The sequence below is a fragment of the Cryptomeria japonica genome, chromosome 2, assembly GCF_030272615.1.
Source record: "Cryptomeria japonica chromosome 2, Sugi_1.0, whole genome shotgun sequence".
Taxonomy (NCBI): domain Eukaryota; kingdom Viridiplantae; phylum Streptophyta; class Pinopsida; order Cupressales; family Cupressaceae; genus Cryptomeria; species Cryptomeria japonica.
Window position 1 is genome coordinate 12,962,617 of NC_081406.1, and position 20,226 is coordinate 12,982,842.

The 20,226-nt window shown below is 38.2% G+C and overlaps 1 protein-coding gene across 4 annotated transcripts in view; it reads left to right on the forward strand.

The window, feature by feature from the left end:
• The window catches only part of LOC131042106 (alpha carbonic anhydrase 4), a 158,499-nt gene that overhangs the window by 63,146 nt on the left and 75,127 nt on the right, over window positions 1–20,226 (forward strand). For 2 of the 4 annotated variants that reach the window (XM_057975419.2, XM_059213990.1), the window contains exon 2: window positions 9,833–9,994. In XM_057975419.2, the coding sequence (XP_057831402.2) occupies window positions 9,833–9,994 (162 nt within the window). Of the gene's footprint in view, window positions 1–6,723; window positions 6,742–8,819; window positions 8,842–9,832; window positions 9,995–20,226 lie in introns of those variants that run through there. The other 2 variants (XR_009105120.2, XR_009105119.2) reach the window with 2 other exon arrangements.

Consider the following 20,226-nt stretch of genomic DNA (forward strand, 5'->3'; position numbering starts at 1 on the left):
GAATTCCATGTGGTGCAAATATGAAAGATAGGACAAAGGACGAATATGAAGAAAAATACAAGAAGAAGATGGATGCGTGCAAAACCATAGTGAACAAGGAGTGGATGATCGAACCTAGGGCTCATCATTCCAAGGCTCCCAAGACACTCATGTGCATAGATTTGAAAGAGAATATAGGGATTTGGTATTCCTTCTTAACCGAGTGATGGGAATGTCACAAGATGCATTATATCATGGATGGATGTTCTATTTTATCCAAGATTGTCTGAAGGGATCATTGATCAATTGGTCAAAAATCATAAGTGGCAATCTAGATTTTCAGCTGAGGAATGTGGAGAGATCTAAATCATTCACTATGACTTCTTATCTCATGTATATACTTGCACAATCCTTTACTTACAAAGGATTTCTATGTAGAGGTGAACTCGGGAATGGACAAGGGCAGTACAAAAGTTACGAATACTATCCACAATTGAGCATGTATAGAATCGAAGATTATAAGAGAGTGAATGATGCATTTACTATGTATATTACAAGGATGTTGCAGGGCGGAACCCACAAGAGGTTGTCCAAGTAGGCAATAGAGTTGATTGAGCAATACAGATCGTGGTATATCCAGTTTCCCACTTTCACGTACCTTAGGATTCATGGATTTCAATTAGAACCTTACCGGATTCCTAGGTATGTTACAGACAGAATGATCCTGTTGGAGGTGGTGAGACAGCTTTTGGAATATGATTCCATCCATAAGGACAAACGCAAAATGGGGATGACATTTCCTATTTCGGTAGGGAAGACATTGGAGGTTCACCATTCCACCAGTGCAGCTAATACGGTGATTGAAGAACTTGCATTTATCGCCTTGCGACATACAAGAGAAGACAAAGAGTTGATCTGCATAAGAAAGTTGGAAGGATTATGGGAGATAAGTTCGTACACAAGGTTGACATAGAAGATTATTGGGCCAACCTAGTAGACGAGCAAGCAATGAAAAGAAAAATGTGGTCTAGAATATTCGTGGATTTCATGAGGAAGTGTGAACTTTTCCTCATTCGTGATCAGATATTGGATGACAAGGATCATATGCATCTACAATATGAGAGTGAAATGAAGAAGGCGATTCTATAGCCTAATTGGTCAGAACAAGAAGTGACAGATTTGAGTGTATTGATGAGAGAGTCTTGAGTTTCTCTCGAGGATGGGTAGACAGTCAGATGACAAAGTTAGTTGACATGGGTGTTCACATATGAAAAGATGAAACAGGAGGAATCCTCTTCCGAAGATGATCAAAGAACTATTAGCGACCTAAGGATTCATGCGGATGAGGAAAGTCAAGCTCTCAAGCAAAGGAAGAACACACCAGAAGAAGTCAAGGCTAGGGAGAAGAAGATTGAGGAGGTTAAGAAGAAGTAAAAGTTTATCATTCCTTCGCCTATTATTCCTTCACGTCCCCTCAGTGTCTCATCAATCAAGGAGATTGAAGTGCCAGAACAAAACAAGGAGATTGAACAATGTTCCAACATGGTGATATTTCCAAAGAGTGTTCAGGACTTATATGCCATAGCTACATCTGCTCCACCTAATGAAGATGATGATTAGCCGAGATCTCCTACTATCCTTTTGGAGGTTAGTTTGGGGAAGAATGTATATGATTTGACTAAGGATAATCCTGATGATGATGATGATGATGTTATCTCCGCATTGAGGGAACTTGATCGAAAGATGTGTCTTGATGATGGTATGGAGATGGCCGCTATTTTTGATTGGTTGATGAAGAGTATGGATAAAAGTAAGAAGATGCTAGAGGCATAGCCAATTGACAACATTGATGACTACTTAGCAGGAGCAACAAGGAAAAAGATCCAAAGAAGGATGAGATTTTGTCACGTATAACTAGAGATGAGACAGGAATGCGGATTGCATAGGTGGTTGTTCCTATTGGACATGTAGTGAAAGATGATGCTACTCCCATGGATTTCCGGATAATTTTAGTTTCCCTTGGTCGTACTACAAAGGAGCAGGAATTCCAGGAAGTTGGTGATACCCTCAAGGCGATCAATGCGAGGTTGGATAGGTAGATAGAGAAGAAAGAGAAATATAAGGAAGAAAATATTAGACTTAGAGAGTACATTGCAGGGATAAGGCATGAGAATCCCACCCTTATTTTCCGTATTGCAGTTGATCGTGGACTACATACAGATTACGAGGTAGTGAGAGATACACTCAGAATTGAAGAAATGGACTGAAGATAAGAAGAAACAGGTGGATGATTTCCTTACTTTGTCTAGGCTTTTGACAGGACAATGACACTCATATTCAGGATACAATATCTAGAGGGAGTTTGGGAGGAATTTTGGCCTATTCAAGAGAAAACTATTCCACGCCTCAGAGTACTGAAGAGATTTCCTATGTCCACATTGATCAGGGCAAATATTGTGCATGATGGAGATAGATACGGTTTCCATGGCTGGTATTGTTCATTAGCCTTAAGAAATCTTCTTATGAGCATGCATAAAGGATTATGTAGAGATGGAAGGTTCAATTCATGAGATCCAATCAAAGATCCTTGCCTCAATTGAGGAATTATTGGGGGTGGATGTCAGCGAAGCAAGTGGTTTACGCTTAGAAAAATTGAGAGACAAGATGAAGTTCATGTACTTCAATCAGTTGGACTCTTTTAAGAAGAGTCAGGTGGATGATTTAGTTTATGTGTTGATTGATGTCCACAATTTGCAGAAGTTGATGCCAGAATGGGAAAACACCTTGGATGTTTGCTCAGATGCGTTGGACGCATAGAAATGGGACTCGGACTCGGCAAAAAAAACTCGGCTCAGCCTCGACTAGACTCGACAAAGTGAAAAACTCAAGAAATTTAGAGATTTTTAAAGATTTAAAACTTGTTTCATGCACCCTTTATTAAATACACCTTAAAGAGACAATAACATAATCAAATAGAAGCTAATTTGATTACATACACAAGTATACATCAATCATATAAGCATAAACGCAAATTGTAGCTGAAGGAAATAACAAACATAGATATATAAATATTGTCAAATGTATACAATATTACAAAACTCATGGAATAAAAAATCCATGTAATCATATGATCAAATGAGATGCAAACTCTTCCTTTCCAACTCTTGATGCACCAAATGACAGTATATATTGTTATATGGAGCCTAATCAGACTCGGAGGTTAAAATTTCCCTACTTTTATCAGCACAGTTTCCCCCCTAATTTTAGGATAGGGGTTTGGTGGCAGCGCCCCCAAGTTGGGGTCAAGGGGTAGCGCCCCTTGCGGGTATGTATGATGTCAGTATACATACCCCTAGAGGGTGATTGGTTGTTTGCAGTGAGTTGGGTTGGTTGGTGCTCTCCAATTTCTTTCCTTGACACTTGGAGATTAAGTGTCAGCGATATGATTTTGGGAGGTGATAGTAGAGACATTCCTTGGTTGATAGTTTGCAGAGTTGTGATAGAGATTGACCTTCTTCATTTACAGAATCTTATTGGGAGAGATGCCTGGGTTGGTTTTTTATGGGGGAAGAGCAGGGTGTTTTCACGGTTGCCCGAGATCGTGATTGTCAGTGAGTTTGTTGATAGGGGAATAAGAGTGCAGTTTGAGTATGATGAATTACCAATCATGATCAGAGTGGCGCAGTATCAACATGGTGGTTCCGTTCAAAGTTTGATTCAGGACCTTGCGTACACTATGGTCAACAACTCAACAATGGTGAGGAAGGTGACAATCTACGTTGACTTTCTAGAATTCACTCCCATAGTTTTTCAGTTTGATGCAATGTTAGAGCAGTACCCTGTGGAGATGATTCAGTTTTTGCAGTTCCTGATTGCTCACTATGGTGGAGATATGCGGGGCGTCATGGGTACAAGTGATCAGCAGGATAGAGCTCGATGTAGAGGGTGTTATGTATCTACTGGATTAATTTGGGACCCTGGGATTATACTGAGTTTCAGCATGATATGAGCTAGTAACCGTGGGGCTACAGTGAGATTGCTTGAGGACAAGCAATTTCAAGGGGGGCGGACTGTAATGTCCCCATTTTAGCTTGTCATCAGATGATGTGTCGTTATCCCGTTTTGTCTTGGTCCTGAGGGCTAACCAGGACTTTACAGGGATCCCTAAGGGATTTGGCCTAGGCGATTCCAGTTTGAGGCCAATCGGAGGTGTTTTGACAAGGTTTCTAGATACTTACTATTTATTGTAAGTCAGTGGTGGCTCAATGGCAAGAGATTTTGTTGCATTTTATAATGCCAATATTTATGGTGATCAATTTTTGTTGTCATGTTTGCAAATTTAGTGAGCCATTAATTAACTGAGCGATTAAATTTAAAGTTCCTAAAGTTAAATTTAAATATCTAACTTTAGTGATTATTTAATGTTGAAGCCAAAGAAACGAAACTCGGACTCGGCTCGGACTCGGCAAGGCCAAATCGGACTCGGACTCGGGACTCGGCGTCAGACTCGGCTCCAGACTCGGCTGGACTCGGGAAAGTGAAAAACTCAAAAAATTTAGAGATTTTTTAAGATTTAAAACTTGTTTCATGCACCCTTTATTGAATACACCTTAAAGACACAATAACATCATCAAACTCGGCTCATTTGATTACATACACAAGTATACATCAATCACATAAGCATAAACGCAAATTGTAGCTGAAGAAAATAACAAACATAGATATATAAATATTGTCAAATGTATACAATATTACAAAACTCATGGAATAAAAAATCCATGTCATCATATGATCATCATCAAATGTTTCATACAAATACCAAAGGTAAATACAACTACAAGTCTATGGCTCAGAGGAGCCTGCACCATCCGGCCCCAGCCCCCTGCGAAGGCGTCTAAGGTAGTTCCTGGATGATTCGACTGCCATAGCCGCTCCCCGTGACACCATGCCATGCTCACCAACATTAGGAACATCTGTGTCACTATCTGCCTCTGAATCTCCTGTCTGTGCTCGTGCTCTCCGCTCCTCCTCTGCCATGGCTACAGTCTCAACCTCTATATCTACCTGGTCGATCCAATCAATGTCAGACTCGGAGGTTAAATTTTCTCTACTTCTATCGACACAGTTTCCCCCATATTTTTCGACGGGGGTTTGGGGGCAGCGCCCCCAAGGTGGGGTCAAGGGGCAGCGCCCCTTGCGCGCTTCCTGTCGCGATACAGGGCGAGGTCGAGGGGCAGCGCCCCGCGAGGCCAAAAAAACTTATTACAAGTCTGAATTAGGGTTTCTTTGAGAGTCTTCCTTAGGGCCTGGTTTTGCACTTGTTGCTAATTGGGTCTTGCTTGGTGAGTATCATTCTTGAAGGTCCAAGCTAGGTCAAGTTGGTGAGTAATAAAGTCTGGAATGTCATCCTGATCTTCAAATGCCCTGAAATTTGGCTAAGTCTGGAATGTCCTGATCCTGAAATTTGACTAAGTCTGGAAAACTGAAGAATCCTCCAAAAACTAGATTTTGCAATATAACTCCTGGAGGCCCGAAACCACTCTCAAACATCCTGACAGTATATATGGAATATTATATCTTTCTTCTTTCTTATACTTAAATGTTATATTCCATAAAATAATCCTGACGGAGAGACCAAAATGTCAAATTTCGCCCTTCCAAAAAAACTTATTACTTTTTAAAATGTTTTTTTTTTGTCATTTTATTAACCCAGCCAGTAGCCGAGTCTGGGGCTCAGGACTCGGCGAGTCTGGCGATTTTGAGCCAAAATCGCCAACTCGGCGAGTCTGGCGAGTTTACTCTCCAGACTCGGCCGAGTCCGAGTCCGAGCCCCTGGGACTCGTTTGGCCTGACTCGGACTCGGACTCGTCGAGTTTGGGCGATTTCGGGCGATTTTCGTTTCTCTGGTTGAAGCTAATGTTTAAAGGGAAAAAGTTAAAAGTTCCCTTTCATTTTGGAGACATAAGGGATAATAATATTTTATTACAACTTTCTTTTATCCCACATTTATGGTGCATTGGGATTTGTGCCCAAATAAAGTTATAAATGAGAGCTTTTAATGCTGAAGAAGGTATCTTGGGTTTTGTGTTTCTGGAAATTGTTTTGGAAATATTTCTGGCTTTTGAGGATGAAATCCCTCTTAAGTGACATTTCCTACACCTGTGCAACATCAGGCCTGGGAAATCAATAAATAATTTGCAGAGATTTAATATCTTGGCGCTGGATTTGTTCTACTTAAGTTAAAGCCCAGCCAAAGGATGACATAGGTTTCAGTTGAGGAAGTTTGAGGTTTTGGACGAGTAGGGAGGCATTATCTTGACAGAGATTTCTTACTGCCATTCATAGTCGAACTTAAGGAAATTGGTTGGAAGTCGTTTTTGCAGCAGCTGGGCATATAAAAGCTTGGGACAGTACTGAATACCTTGCTGAGTTCCATTTAAGACGTGAGGATGCAGTTGTAGTTGCCTCTGGACGTGTTTGGGTGCCATACATGGCGTAAGGGAGCAGTCAGTTACAGCTGGGCATGAATTTTCCTTATGGGTGCCAGGGCTGTTATTGGACGTGAACACCCTGGTGGGTGTATAGTTGTCTGCTGGGCGTAACATGTATATGCTTTAGACCAGCGGGCTAAAGGTGACATTTGGTGAGCTAGGTTTCTATATGCTTGGACGTGTTTCACAAATATTTGCAGTCATATTGGAGGACGCTGAAGTTGGTTTTTACTGCTAACACAAGTGCCATTGGACTTAGCGTTATCTCCAGGTTCTTAAATGTTTCTGGACACCACTCATTGATAATAAATTCTGAAAGGAAATAGCTGTGATTCCTCTAGTTTCTTTGTATGTTTGGTATCCTCAGAATAATATAAATCTGGAAAAAGTTCTCAGTCAAATTCAATTTTTCAGTTTTGGTGCTGTGCAATTGTGAATGTGTAATTATGGACTATTTTCATGAGCTATATTATGTTTGAAAATATGTTATGAAAAAACACCCCAAATGCACCAGGTACTGACACAACCATAAACATTACACTGAATGGTAAAAAACCAGAACCAGGGAGTTTGCATGGCAACTGTTTGACAGAATTACTCTGAGTTGAAGTAGACAAAATTAGCCAGAACAGGGGTGTATCTTACATTTTTTTGTTGAGTTTGTGTCGAGTGTCAAGTCCAAGTCAAAATTATGGGCTGCCATGTTTGAGTCCGAAAACTATTGTTGTGGCATTAAACAAGACATTGTTGGATAGTAAGAGAATGATCATGGTCACTGCGTTCTGATCTAGTTTGTCCCAGTTTTCATCCAACATTCTAATTGGCTTTTTTTATTTCCTTCCAACATGATCCAAATGTCCTTTTGGATTAAAGTAGCTTCAAGCTGCAACTTCTACATCCTAATTTTTTTTCCTAAAAAATTTTCAGTTCTCCATTTGTTTGTCTCCTCCATTTCTTCGGCTTACCGTAGTCTAAACTATGAAAAAAAAATGCATAGGACCCTTTCTATGGTGTGTGTGGGGTTTGAACTTGGAACCTACTCACTTCCTTTGTGCTCTGATACCAGCTGTTACGAAAATAGTGTAGATAAAAATATATATAACACCAACAGTTAATAACAGAGATACCAAAGAATACACTGACATAGCAGATTTATGTGCGGGCACATATTTCTCTTTCGATAATTGAAGCGAATACACAAAGTTTTCCTTGAAGACAAATGTTAAATTATCCAAATTTATGTAACTCATTGGTGCAGACAGAGATATCAAAGAAGGGCAGAGGAAATGAAACATTTGCTGACTAGATATTGGACCGTTGGACTTTGTATTCCAACAAATAGAATGTAAAAGAAACATGGTCCCTCCTAGTGTCAAAAGTATTTGGATTCTCTCTTGTAGCTTCACTGCTTATAATAAAAATCTATGTAGAGTCCAAGAATCTATCCATATAGTAGAATCTGAGGAAGGATATTTTGTCATACACCATAGTGTCATCGTAGCTGAAATTCTGGTAGTTTGTTTATGAACATATCACTCAGATGGAAAAACGGTACATACCTATGGGATGTGATTTTGAAAATTTGATTACAATTGACAAACTTTAGTGAGATGAGTTAGAATTTTCATATATAAACTATATGCTTCAGTTAACTGTAAAGTATTTGGCCTACATTAATCATTTGTGTCTATGTTTAATCTCTTTAATAAATCAGAAACTCAAACTTGGGGATTGAATCAAATACGATGTGAAGTATAGGGCAAAATCATAGGCTGAAAGTATGTATAGTATTTGCACAAAATTATATCATAAGGTGGTACTACTACTCACATGTAAGACGTGTTCCAATGAATTTGATTGAGGCAACTTCAGTTTTTTTTATTCCTAGATAGTGCAATTAGACATATGGTTCTAGCCCTTGGTAAAACCTTACATATGGTTATGGGGTTGTTCCTCTCATAGACATGTTCAACATGTTTGATCTCTTAAAGCATATCTGCAAGTGATTCCCAATCGTAACGTCCCCTTTAAATTTTTCTTGTTTTTCTTTACATAGTAAAATCTAAGTCACAATTATAGCACGAAAATAATTATAAATATGATATTAACTTCAGAAACTGCAGTTTTAACAGTTTATTTTAATTTAGATATAATATTTAGAATATATTTTGGAAATGGGGGAACTTATTCTTCGCATCTGCTGTTAATCATCCCAAATCTACAGTGATCTATCTTCACTAAAGTGTCTTTGAATTGTCTTCAAATCTGCCTGAATCAGGTGTTTTATCCACTAACTCAGCAATGGAAATTAGGGGGTTTCATCCTCAGAATGCTGAACCACAGTTTATGCTCCACATGGAGTAATAATTAGGTATATAAAATGCATTCAATGATGCTTCCTTCTCCCTTTTAATTTCTCTTATATACCTTCTTTTCCTCATAGACAGAATTCTTCATAATGCCCCTTGACTTTTGATTGACTTGAACTTTAATTTAATTCTAGTTTTTATAACTTAAATTACTCCTTAATGAAATTGCAGGTACCTTGTTTTTTAAATTAAAGCACTACATTAAATTATTTTATTGTATATTATTATTAGTTTTTTAGGCGGGTGCATTACACGGACACCAATTGGCAACATACCAATTTGTTCAAATGCCAAAGACAATGCTTTTACAAGTAATTTTAATGAAAGATAAAAATAGAAACTAAAGCACGGAAAGACAGGTTGAAGATTTGGAGTTTAAGAGGAATTTTGATAAGATTAGTAGAATTTCTTTACAGGCTAAGTTCTTCAGTTTTTGTAGTAGTTCAATTAGGGTAATTTATTAATTTTTCTTTTATTTGTGCATTTCTAAGTGATCTAGCCCAGGGGAAGTTCTTTTTTTTTCAGTAATCCCTCAATAGATTATCTATCTTATCACTTCGTATTCAAAATTTCTTGATCATTTGGTCAATGGTTAAGTCAAACTAAAGTTTGAGTTTGATTAAAATGTTGAACACTGTTATATTAATACTATCAATAAGTTATAAAATATGTGGAAAATAGAAATATGAAAATATAGGTTAGATTTTTGGAAATTTAAACAAAGTTGGCAAGAACTATCAGATTAGAGATCATTTTTTACACAGGAAATGTATTTCAGTTAACTATCTCTATCTAGGTTTAATCAGTGCTTGTATTTCCAATTAGCGTAGTTTGGAACAGTATGGCCTACAATACTTGAGCCACAGAATATATCTAACCTGGTTTGTGCAGTTCTCACTTAAGACCATTTTTGGTTTGAAATTTTAATTACTATTCCTCTTTCCATGCTGTTTGATAATTTTTGTTTCATGTCATGTTCTTTTATATGGACAGTTTTGGCCATACATTCCCACTTTGCAAGAGAATCAAGCAGTGAATATAACAGATGTGAACCCAAGAGAGCTGGATTTGAATGGAAAGAGCTTCTATTGGTATAGGGGCTCTCTAACTACTCCACCATGCACACAGGGAGTGATGTGGGCAGTGATAAAGAAGGTTCATGACCAAATCTCTTGTATATTTTCCTTTTTCTTTTTGTATGATATGCCCTTTCATATCTTTTGCATAATGGGCTTCATTAAAATTAAATATCTCAGAAATGTTTTAGCGTTTTAATTTGTATGTTTCTGTACAACACAAAATGGAACAGTATGCAAGATAAACCTCTCTCCAAATCAGAAAGGGAAACTCCTTTGTAACTAAAACTAAGCCTGGATCCTAGACTATGGACAAAATCTACAAGTCCTCACATTATGCACAATAATTCTCTGGGGTTTTTGCTGCAAAGTGAGACAAATCAAATTAAATCTGCCCTATTTTTTTGCCTCGGGTATGGGCACAAGACTGAAATCAGCTTTTCTTTCAGAGATGAGATTTTATATTTTGGGACCATATCCTATGAATCAACAACTAAATAAGCACAATATCCGCTTATCCTATTGGCTAAAAGCAGAAACCTGCAAGTCTGTGTGCATGAAAGATTTCAGAATCTGAACAACTGGAGCTGCAAACAAAGCTAAAACTTAGATGAAAAATAAGGGCAATAGAAATCTTGACAATATTCTTCACTTTCGAAAGATCATAGACACAAACTCAGATTGAACACCTGAACAATAATTTTAGCAGCATAAGCATAACATCAACTATCATTAAAAAAATCTTATGCATAAAACACTTGTTTGTAATTTTACAAAATGGTATTTTTGGGATTTAGGATAAACATATAAACATGGAATAATGCCAAAAATCAAGTTTTAAAGCTAACCCACTTAAAATAACTGAAAAAGCTAGAAATAGAATACTTTAAAGAAAAAATTAATTTAAATAAATTTAGGACAAAAGCCCACACAAACTAACTAAAACTATGCCTTCCAAAATCTTCCCCAAAAATTGAACTCTAAATAAATGTAGAATCAACTTAAAATAGTTGTTCTTAGAGTTCTTGTGTGTATGATGAATCTGGAGTTGTTCTCTCCTTCTCTTAATAAGCATGCTGAACTCTATAAATGAAGCCTTTTACTTCTTCATTAGCAGGCCTTGAAATTATCTTCTCTTGTAAGCTGATCATGCACAAAAATTTTGCATTCTTCTTTCATGTTTTGTGTTAGTATTTCCTTTTCTTGCATTGACATTTTATGAGAAGATTCATCAAATCATCCATCTTATCTAGACCAAAGGAAGACCTGCCAAGTTTCTTCATTCATGTTTTGTGTTAGTATTTCCTTTTCTTGCATTGACATTTTATGAGAAGATTCATCAATTCATCCATCTCATCTAGACCAAAGGAAGACCTGCCAAGTTTTTCTTTGACTTATCTGTCAAATTCAGCTCACTTCCTCCACATTTTTTTTTCAGCAAATGTACACGGGATTAATGAAACAAAAGAGATTATGGCTTGTGTAATATAAATATACCCTTTAATTTTTCTCAATTTTAATACAACAAGATTCACCCGTTAAGGTTAGGATAATCAAACTTGCGCAGAAAGGAAATTCTGAAACTAACCCTTTCACTTTCTGATCACCGAGAGCCCAGTATGGGAGGGTGAGAGCATATGGTGTCAAGGGGATTGTTAGCTCAAATAACTGCTGGAAATGAAATCTCAAATACAATACTGGGCGGCAAGCCAACCCCTTCCGCTTATCCAATGGGTGTAAGAACTTCTACAGCAGTATGGCGGTGCAACCAACCAATTAGAAGATTACAAAACTGAAAGAACAACAATCACTCGACCACTTATTCAGTGGGAGGACTGAAAATGAATTACAATCAACTCAACCGCTTGTTCAGCGGGAGGACAACATTACAACAAATAAGGTGGTGGCAAGCTAGCCTCTTCCACTTACACAGTGGGACTAAGAGAAACAATCCAAGTAGATAGCTGTTAGTACTACTAATCAGCTTTACAATGCAAACATGAATTATTAGAATTACTAGATATCACTGTTCCGAACTAGGCAACAAAGCTAGCCTCTTCCATGGGACTAAGAGAAATCAAGAGAAATTGCTATTAGTACTACTAACCAGCATTACAATATGATTCATAATAGATATTCAATGTTCAAGACCAAACCAACTGCTGCAACTCAAAACCAAAACCCCTCTCACCGCACCAAAGAACTCACACACCTGAAAACCAACCTCAATCTTAAAGAACAGAATCTGATATGAATGAACATCAGGCTGGAAATACAGACCAGCAACATAAAATCTCCACAAAACACTTCTATCTCACTCCCAACACACCCAAACTAACTCTACACACACCCCCAAAGACTCTAGACATACATCGACTAGTGTAGAATTGAGAAAAGGGCACTAACAATTCAGAAACAACATAACACGCAACCCAAACACCTCCTAGCAAGGGCATCTACAACAGAAAAGTAAGACTTGCAATATAAAATCCCATACTTCGAAATATTCAACGAAAACTTATAGGATGAATCGCCCACGGCATAAGAATTGATCTAGCAAACACCCAGAACAAGCTGACACACACAAGGAGCTATGAGCGAAAACACACTTCAGCTACACTGGAAAACAACCACCTGGAAACACACTACATCACTCCCAAAAATTAGAAATCCATAAAACTTCATCTTCATTGACTCCCAATCTGCTCCTCTGGATGAGAAACAATCACAGATTCAGCTAGGTGCTATATCTCAAGCACAAAACTGAAAGCACTAGGAGGTAAGCATCCCTCGAAGCAAGAGTCTGACAGAATTTCGACAACACTTCGTTATCAAAGCAAAAATGGATACCAAAATGAGAGCCCAAGGCTCTTATTTATAACTTTGGCTTGGCCAAATTCAAATTCAAATGCTCTCCAAATGTGCCGAAACCAAATGCCATTACATTACACCCACATTTGGTGTTGCATTTCATTTCATTTTCCAAGCATATGGCATCCAAGATAAAAGTCCCCTTCCTCTAGGCTCTAAGTTCGAACTTTTCCTTGGTCCACAATTTGCAACAAAAAAAACATTATAACTTAAAACACTTTCATTCTTGGCACCTGACTTAGGAGAATTAAATAAAATCTTTTGAATAAAATATGCTTTCCCTTTCCTAAGTCGACCATCATAATAATTAAATATTAAACTTTAGGATAGTGTTAATATTTAACAAATCACTTGCAAATCAAATACTGATCAATGCCAAATTGAACTGTGAACTGAAGTTCTGAAAACCATCAGACTGAACTAGGTTGGAGCTCTGCACTGAATTGCTAAAAATAGCATTGCCTGAAATGGTAGTTACTAAAAATAGTAAGTCGTAAAACTACTCCAAAAAGTTTGCTCTTCGAACCCTGTGGATGAGCTCAGAAAATCCAGAAAAACTTAGAAACCTTGACAATTGTCACCAACTTACTAAAAATAGTAAGTTCAGAATTCTTTTTAGAATTGAATGCATGTCATACCTCTGCGAAGCTTTCAGAAAATCCAGAAGGAATCCACAATCAAAATCGTAGAATTCCAACTAGTCAAGCATCAAACAGCTCACACAGACCTCCTCAAAAGTAGGAAAACCTAATTTCTGGTTCCAGTTATCCTACGGGTCTTCGGAATAGGCTAATGGCCCATTGAACTTCTTCTTACTGAGGATGGGGCATTACAGTCTGCCCTCCCCAAGATTACTTTACCACAAGCAATCGCAAGCCTGGATGTTGTAGAATCTCTTTAGGAACATTTATTCGAGGTGGCGCTAGATGTTGTGAGGTATTCACACATCTTCCCATCACAAATGGGGACCCCACTTTTATCCTACTTTCTAGGTAGTGTTTGAGTCTTTTTCTATTAGCCTTTGCATTTGAAGGGGAATATAAGGTCAGGAGACCAGGAGTCAGGTCTTGTGTGAAATGTGAAGTGAGTAAGTTTATAAGGTTTAGATGTCATGTCAGTCAATCAGGAGCTCAACTGAAGAGTCTAAGAGGTTGCTAAAGGTTGTAGGTAAGCTCCAATTGTTTTAGTTTTCTTTAGTCGAAATTGTTTCTAAGAGTCTTCGTCTCACAAGCTTGAAGGGAGAGAATGAGCAATTTTAAGATGTCAAATCGCTTTAGTCTCCAAGCCTCAAAACCACACTTCATGTTGAGTGATGGATGAGTGAATTTTTTTCTTGAGTCTTCTCTTTGAGAATAGGTGTAAGTATGAGTTTGAGCTTTTGAATGAATTATTCCAAGGATTGAATTCTTGTGCAATGTAATGATCGATAAGCTCATTTTTAATCCGCTTCATCTAAGTCTTCTCTAGTTTTTTTTTTAACTTCATGACTTCACAACTTGAGCGAACTTCATGAGTGAGAGATTTGGAGCGAACTTCATGTTTGAAGGATATGAAGAAAACTTCATGAATGAGGAGATTGGAGTGAATTTTACTTTCAAGCATTCATAAACGAGGTTGGCAATAAAGGAATGAAGTGAAGGATTTGAGAACTCCAACTTCATGAGTTGCACTTTCGAAGCGAATTTCCAACTTCATGAGTTCACCTTTTGGAGCGAATTTCCAACTTCATGAGTTCACCATTTGGAGCGAATTTCCTACTTCATGACTTCACCTTTTGGAGCGAAATTTACAAAATGCACTTCATGAGTTAACAATTTGGAGCGAAATTCATGATCAATGGTAGAAGAGCAAATTCAAGTGTATTGAGAAGCATGAGTGCACTTCATGAGTTCAAGGTTTGGAACAAACTTCAGGAGTTGAGGATTTGGAGCGAATTTCTACAAAGTGTGAACTTCATGACTTAGAAGATTGGAGCGAATTGATTGAAACAAGCTTCATGTGCACACCATCTAGAGAAATCTTCATCTTCAAACATACATAAACGAATTTCAGCTTCATGTTCAAACCTACATAAGCAAATCTCAACTTCATGAATTAGCATGCATGAGCAAATTTTATATTGAATTTCACAAACTCAACATGCAAGAGTGAACTTCATGAATAGACAGAGGGGAGCGAACTTCATGTTCTGAGCTGCAAAAGCGAATTTCAAGAATGAAAGTAAATACAAAGACAAGACGAGGGCAACTTAATGAACATCAAGGGTGGAATAAACTTCAAGAACTCCTCTCCATAGAGCGCAAAAAACAACTTCAACTGTCGCTTCATGAGGTCAAATTCTCTTTATATGTTCTTATTAAATCTATATATCAAGTGTATTTGATACTTTCTTGTTTGTTTTGCAGGAGATGAAGAAAGAAATAAGGAGATCACACAAGAAGCACAAAGACATGATCTACAACATCAACGACATGAAGGGAGTCACAAGAGAATGAAAAGAGAAGGAATTCCGAAGGAGAAAGGAAGTGGTGACATCAGGAGTTCATTCCAAGGCAACATCAATACTTCAAAACTAAGATTTATACCTTGCACTTCCATGATCAAGACATTTGAGAAGACAGTTTTAGAAGAGTTAATCAAAGTTAGAAGATCATTGTCATCATCGTTGAAGCTAAATAATGTTGAATATCAAGAGATATTCCTTCATGATGATCTATCAAACCTACAAAGTGTGAGTTGAAGTGGAATCCTAGTCATCATCCCAGTCACCACTCACCAATCAAGGAAGGTCTACCTCAGCATGTCTTAATTCAATGAACCTGACTCACCAGTGATGGCACAAAATCCGGGGCACCTACCCTTGTTATCTATTGGTCATGCCAAAGTGTTGTAATTATTTCATTGGCCAAATTGAGATTGTTGTAACAAACCTTAACTAGGGTTTCATTGTAAAATCTTGGCCATTGATAGAGATTCAATCCTAGTCGTTCATTGTAAATGAGCTCTTTATATAAAGCACAAGTCTCTCATTTGTAAAGGTTAATAGTTAATAGTGCTAGAGTAGTGTTGTGACCATTTCACACATCGCCCCATTAAAATGGGGACCCCCTCTTTTTGCTCGGTTTTGTCTGTTTCTCTCTCTGCTTTTAGGGTTTTTGAGTCGTCTGGATTAGGGTCAAGCCTTAGGGTTTCCGTTTTGATCATTTTAAGCCAGAGTCCAGTCCAATTTTGAGAGATTGTTGAGCTTCCTCTCGTTGAGTGCAATTTTGAAATGGGGTGAATTCGTCAGAGGTTGAGTAGGTTGGTCTAGGTTCAGTCGGAATTTTGAATATAAATCCAAATTTTGCCTGTGTTGATGATGAACTGATGAATTTTGTCTGATTGAATGTTTTTGACCAAATTTTGAAAATTTTGATAATTGATTCCAGACATTGGAAAAGTCTTATTGTTGCCTTGTCAAGTGGTTAAAACTCTAAAATCATGATATTTTGGCCTGTGGAAGCAAAATCGCTCCTGTCCCTCAGCCAGGGACCAAGGCGAAAATGATATTTTAGGCATCTTGGTTATTAATTTGTTTCATTTGTCTTGTGCAGGGTCGCCAAGAGATGCGTTTGAACGCGAATTGAAACCTTTGAGGATTTTGAGATTTGAAAATGGCGAATTTTTTGGAGTTTTAGGACAAATCGCTCCTGTCCCTCAGTCAGGGACTAGGGTGAAATGTCTTGTCTGAACCATTCTGACTTCATTTTGATCAAGCTAAAGTGTTAAGGACATGATGAAAGGTGAAATCAACATGATGGAGCGTCCAGACTTAGTCATTTGCAACGAAAATTGAACATTTGCCCTCAGGGACAAAAATCGCTCTTGTCCCTCACTGAAGGACCGGAGCTTGTTTCTCAAAATTTCACTGTCCTTGCAGGATCAAGACGATTTTTGGATTGGAAGATATAAAGGGGGGCATGTTCTGTCCATTGAATATAATTTGAAGAAATTTGCAAACAAGGAAATGTGCCAGAAGGACAAAATCGCTCCTGTCCCTCACTGAAGGACCGGAGCTTGAAATCCAAAATTGCCTTGTCCTTGAAAGATTTGAATGATTTCGCGATTTGAGGAAAACAAAAGAAGTACATCTTATCAGTTGAATATAACTTGAAAGTACCATAATGAGGAAAATTAGCCCTAGAAGCAAAATCGCTCCTGTCCCTCTGCCAGGGACCAGGGCGAATTTTAGTGATAGATCCTGTCCCTCTCCAAGGGACCAGAGCAATTTTTCTTATAAGACAAGTTTTGGGTGAAGATCAAGTGAGTGTTAAGTTTGGGGCAAGCAAAGGAGGCGTAACGAATCCATTGAAGATAATTTGAAGATTGCAAGACGCCAAGTGAAGCTCATATTGTCCTAGACGCTCCTGTCTCTCTCCAAGAAACCAGAGCGATTTCTTCCTTAGACAAATTTCTCGCCAAGATGAAATGAATTCCATCTTAAAAATGAATGAAAGGGAGCATGACAAGTCCGTTAAAGATATTTTTAAACATTGGCAAAATGTGATTGAGCTTACAAGTACAAGTTCGCTCCTGTCCCTCAGCCAGGGACCAGGGCGAAATATTAGTTATGTTGCCTTCCTTACAAGTTTAAAATCACTCCAGACCAAGGTACGAGGAGGCAGTGATGTTTTAAGGGTGCTTCAAGAGGAACGAAGTTGCAAAGATCGCCAAATATGATGAAATGCCTAAGTTCGCTCCTGTCCCTCTCCCAGGGACCAGAGCGAAATCTCTAGATGTGCTTAAATTTTGAATATCAATCCCATTCTATACGTTCAAGAAGGATCAAGGGACCTCATTTTACACTGTGAAGGCAATTGCGAGTTGATAGGAACAAGAATGAGCCCAAGACACCAAAGATCGCTCCTGTCCTTCAAGCAAGGACCAGGGCGATATTCACTAAGTTGGTCATTTCCTTCAAAAAACGATATCAAGGCAAGGTCGCACAAGGTCGAAAATGTCTTTGAGAAGATAATAAGCAAGGAACCAAACGTCAAAAAGTGATCAACTTGAGCAAAGAGGCAAATTCACTCCTGTCCTTCAGTCAAGGACCAGGGCGATATTCACAAAATCAATCATTTCCTTTCCTAGATCACATCAAAGCAAAGTTATACAAGGTTGAAAATGTCATTTGAAAGGTGATAAACAAGAAATGAATGTTAAAAGATCACAAATTTGAGCTAGAAACTAAGTTCGCTCCTGTCCTCCAGTCAAGGACCAGGGCGAAAACCACTTGAAAGACAAATTTGCTTTACAAAGAAGAAGTTTGGCATGTGTGAAACAAACAAGGAGATCATTGCCTACCTCGCAAATCAATTTGGCAACTTAGAAGATAAAGGCCAAGGGGTAAATGCAAAGTTCGCTCCTGTCCCTCTCCCAGGGACCAGGGCGATGTGGTTTGTACCTCTTTACATCTCCCAAATTTTGGCGCCAACATAATTTTCAAATTATATTAAATGCTAAAATCGATAAAATTTGAAATATTCAATTAAGTTAGCATTTAAAAATTGCGCATGAAACATTTAAATAATTAATTTTGCCTCTTAAAAATCGAAATAATTATTTACGAAGGCATTTAAATTAATTAATTAATTAAATAAATAAAGGGGTGAGCGCTTGGATTTTATTTTTATATTTTATAAAGTCGGCCCCTATTTTTATTAAAATTTGTTTTTAATTGCTTTATTTTCCAAAGTCGGCCTAGGGGAAATTAAGAGGGTAAGCGCTTATATAAGGAGGTGAATTATTGCATTTTCAAATCATCATTTAAACATTCCTTTGCATGCGATTTGGAGAAGACAAGGAAGAAGTGCGAATTTCATCAAGGAGGTGCGAAATTTCCATTCAAAGGGGGAGTGCGAACTTGGTTTGTGTTCAAGTAGAGCGAATTTGCCATCAAGACGTTGAGGACCCTCCAAGTTGGCGAAGTTGATAAGGAAGAGGCATCCGCTAGAAGAAGATCACGTTGAAATCTTCAAACCTCATTTTTGCCTAAGCGAATTTCCTAATTTTGCATTTTAGAGTTAGCTCTCAAGAGAGGTATGGCAAAGATCCCTTGTCTTAATTTCGAATTTTGATCGTCATGGGTTTAAATTTTGAATTTTGAAAATTTGAAATTCCATTAGCTCAATCGAATTTAGGAAATGATAACTCAAAGACTTATCATGAAGTTTCCTAAATTCAATCTCTAATCTAATCTATGTTATACATTGCAAAATCTATTACTTATTATGAAATGTTGTGTAGGTGTTACGATGGCGACCCCGAAGGTGGGAGCATCCACCAGTCGTCCAGCTCTCATGAAGGAAGATCAAAAGAACGAAGAATTGGAGACCAAGATCGTGTCTAAGTGGAGCAACATTGGAGATACCAACTTGGGCAACTTCAGTAGGAAGAAGTTTCGAGAGGTCCCTTATATTGGCAAGCCATCACCTGTCGCCAGGAGGATAATTGAAAGTGGCATCATTAAGGCGGCTGGCTTCCCTCCAGCAGTCCAGTGCCATGAGTTGATGATCGAGTGTGCTCGCCATTATGATCCTCAGTCCAGAACGATCATGTCCAAGGAAGGAGACACTTTTGCTTATCTTTCAGAGGAGGCTATAAGTGAAGCTCTTCACTTACCAGAACATAAAGATATGATTTATAAAAGCTTAGAAGGAGCCAAGTCCATGTACGAAGATGATCCAGATGCTTGCCTAAGCATCATCAATAAGAATTGGTTGCTTAAGAGTCGTCCTCGCCTGAGCAAGATCCTGAACACACCACATAGGATCGATTTCCAGGAGTACAGAGATTTGATAACAATGCTCAACCGAGTCACAGGAGCCCCTCAAGCCTTCTATTTCGAGAAGTGGATGTTCTACTTCATCCAAGTGATAGTTCAGGGAAAAGGAACAATTCATTGGGCTAGAATGATTAGCCATTGCTTGGACGTACAGTTAAGGAGACTGAAGGCTACCAAGTCATTCCACATGAGTTCATACGTCATATATGCCTTGATCAGGAGCTTTGAATATGCAGGACTACCTCACAGAGGAGTGATTGGAAGAGGACCCGGTGAGGTCAGAGTTTGTGATTCCTATGTCCACTTGCATCATCCACCAGGAAGTAACTACAAGTTAGTTAATGATACCTTCACAATGAACATCACCAGGACGTTGCAAGGCGGGATTCACAATAGGCTATCACAGGATGCACAAGAGCTAGTAAAGAGGTACGGTGCTTGGTTTATCCAATTTCCGAAATTTACTTATATTAGAGTACATGGATATCCTTCACCTCCATACATGTTGCCGAGATATCCGACAGACAGAATAGTGTTACTTGAAGTAACTAGACAGTTGGTAGCTTATGCGAAGGCATTCAGACACAGACATGGAAATGGAGTTCCTGTACCTATCA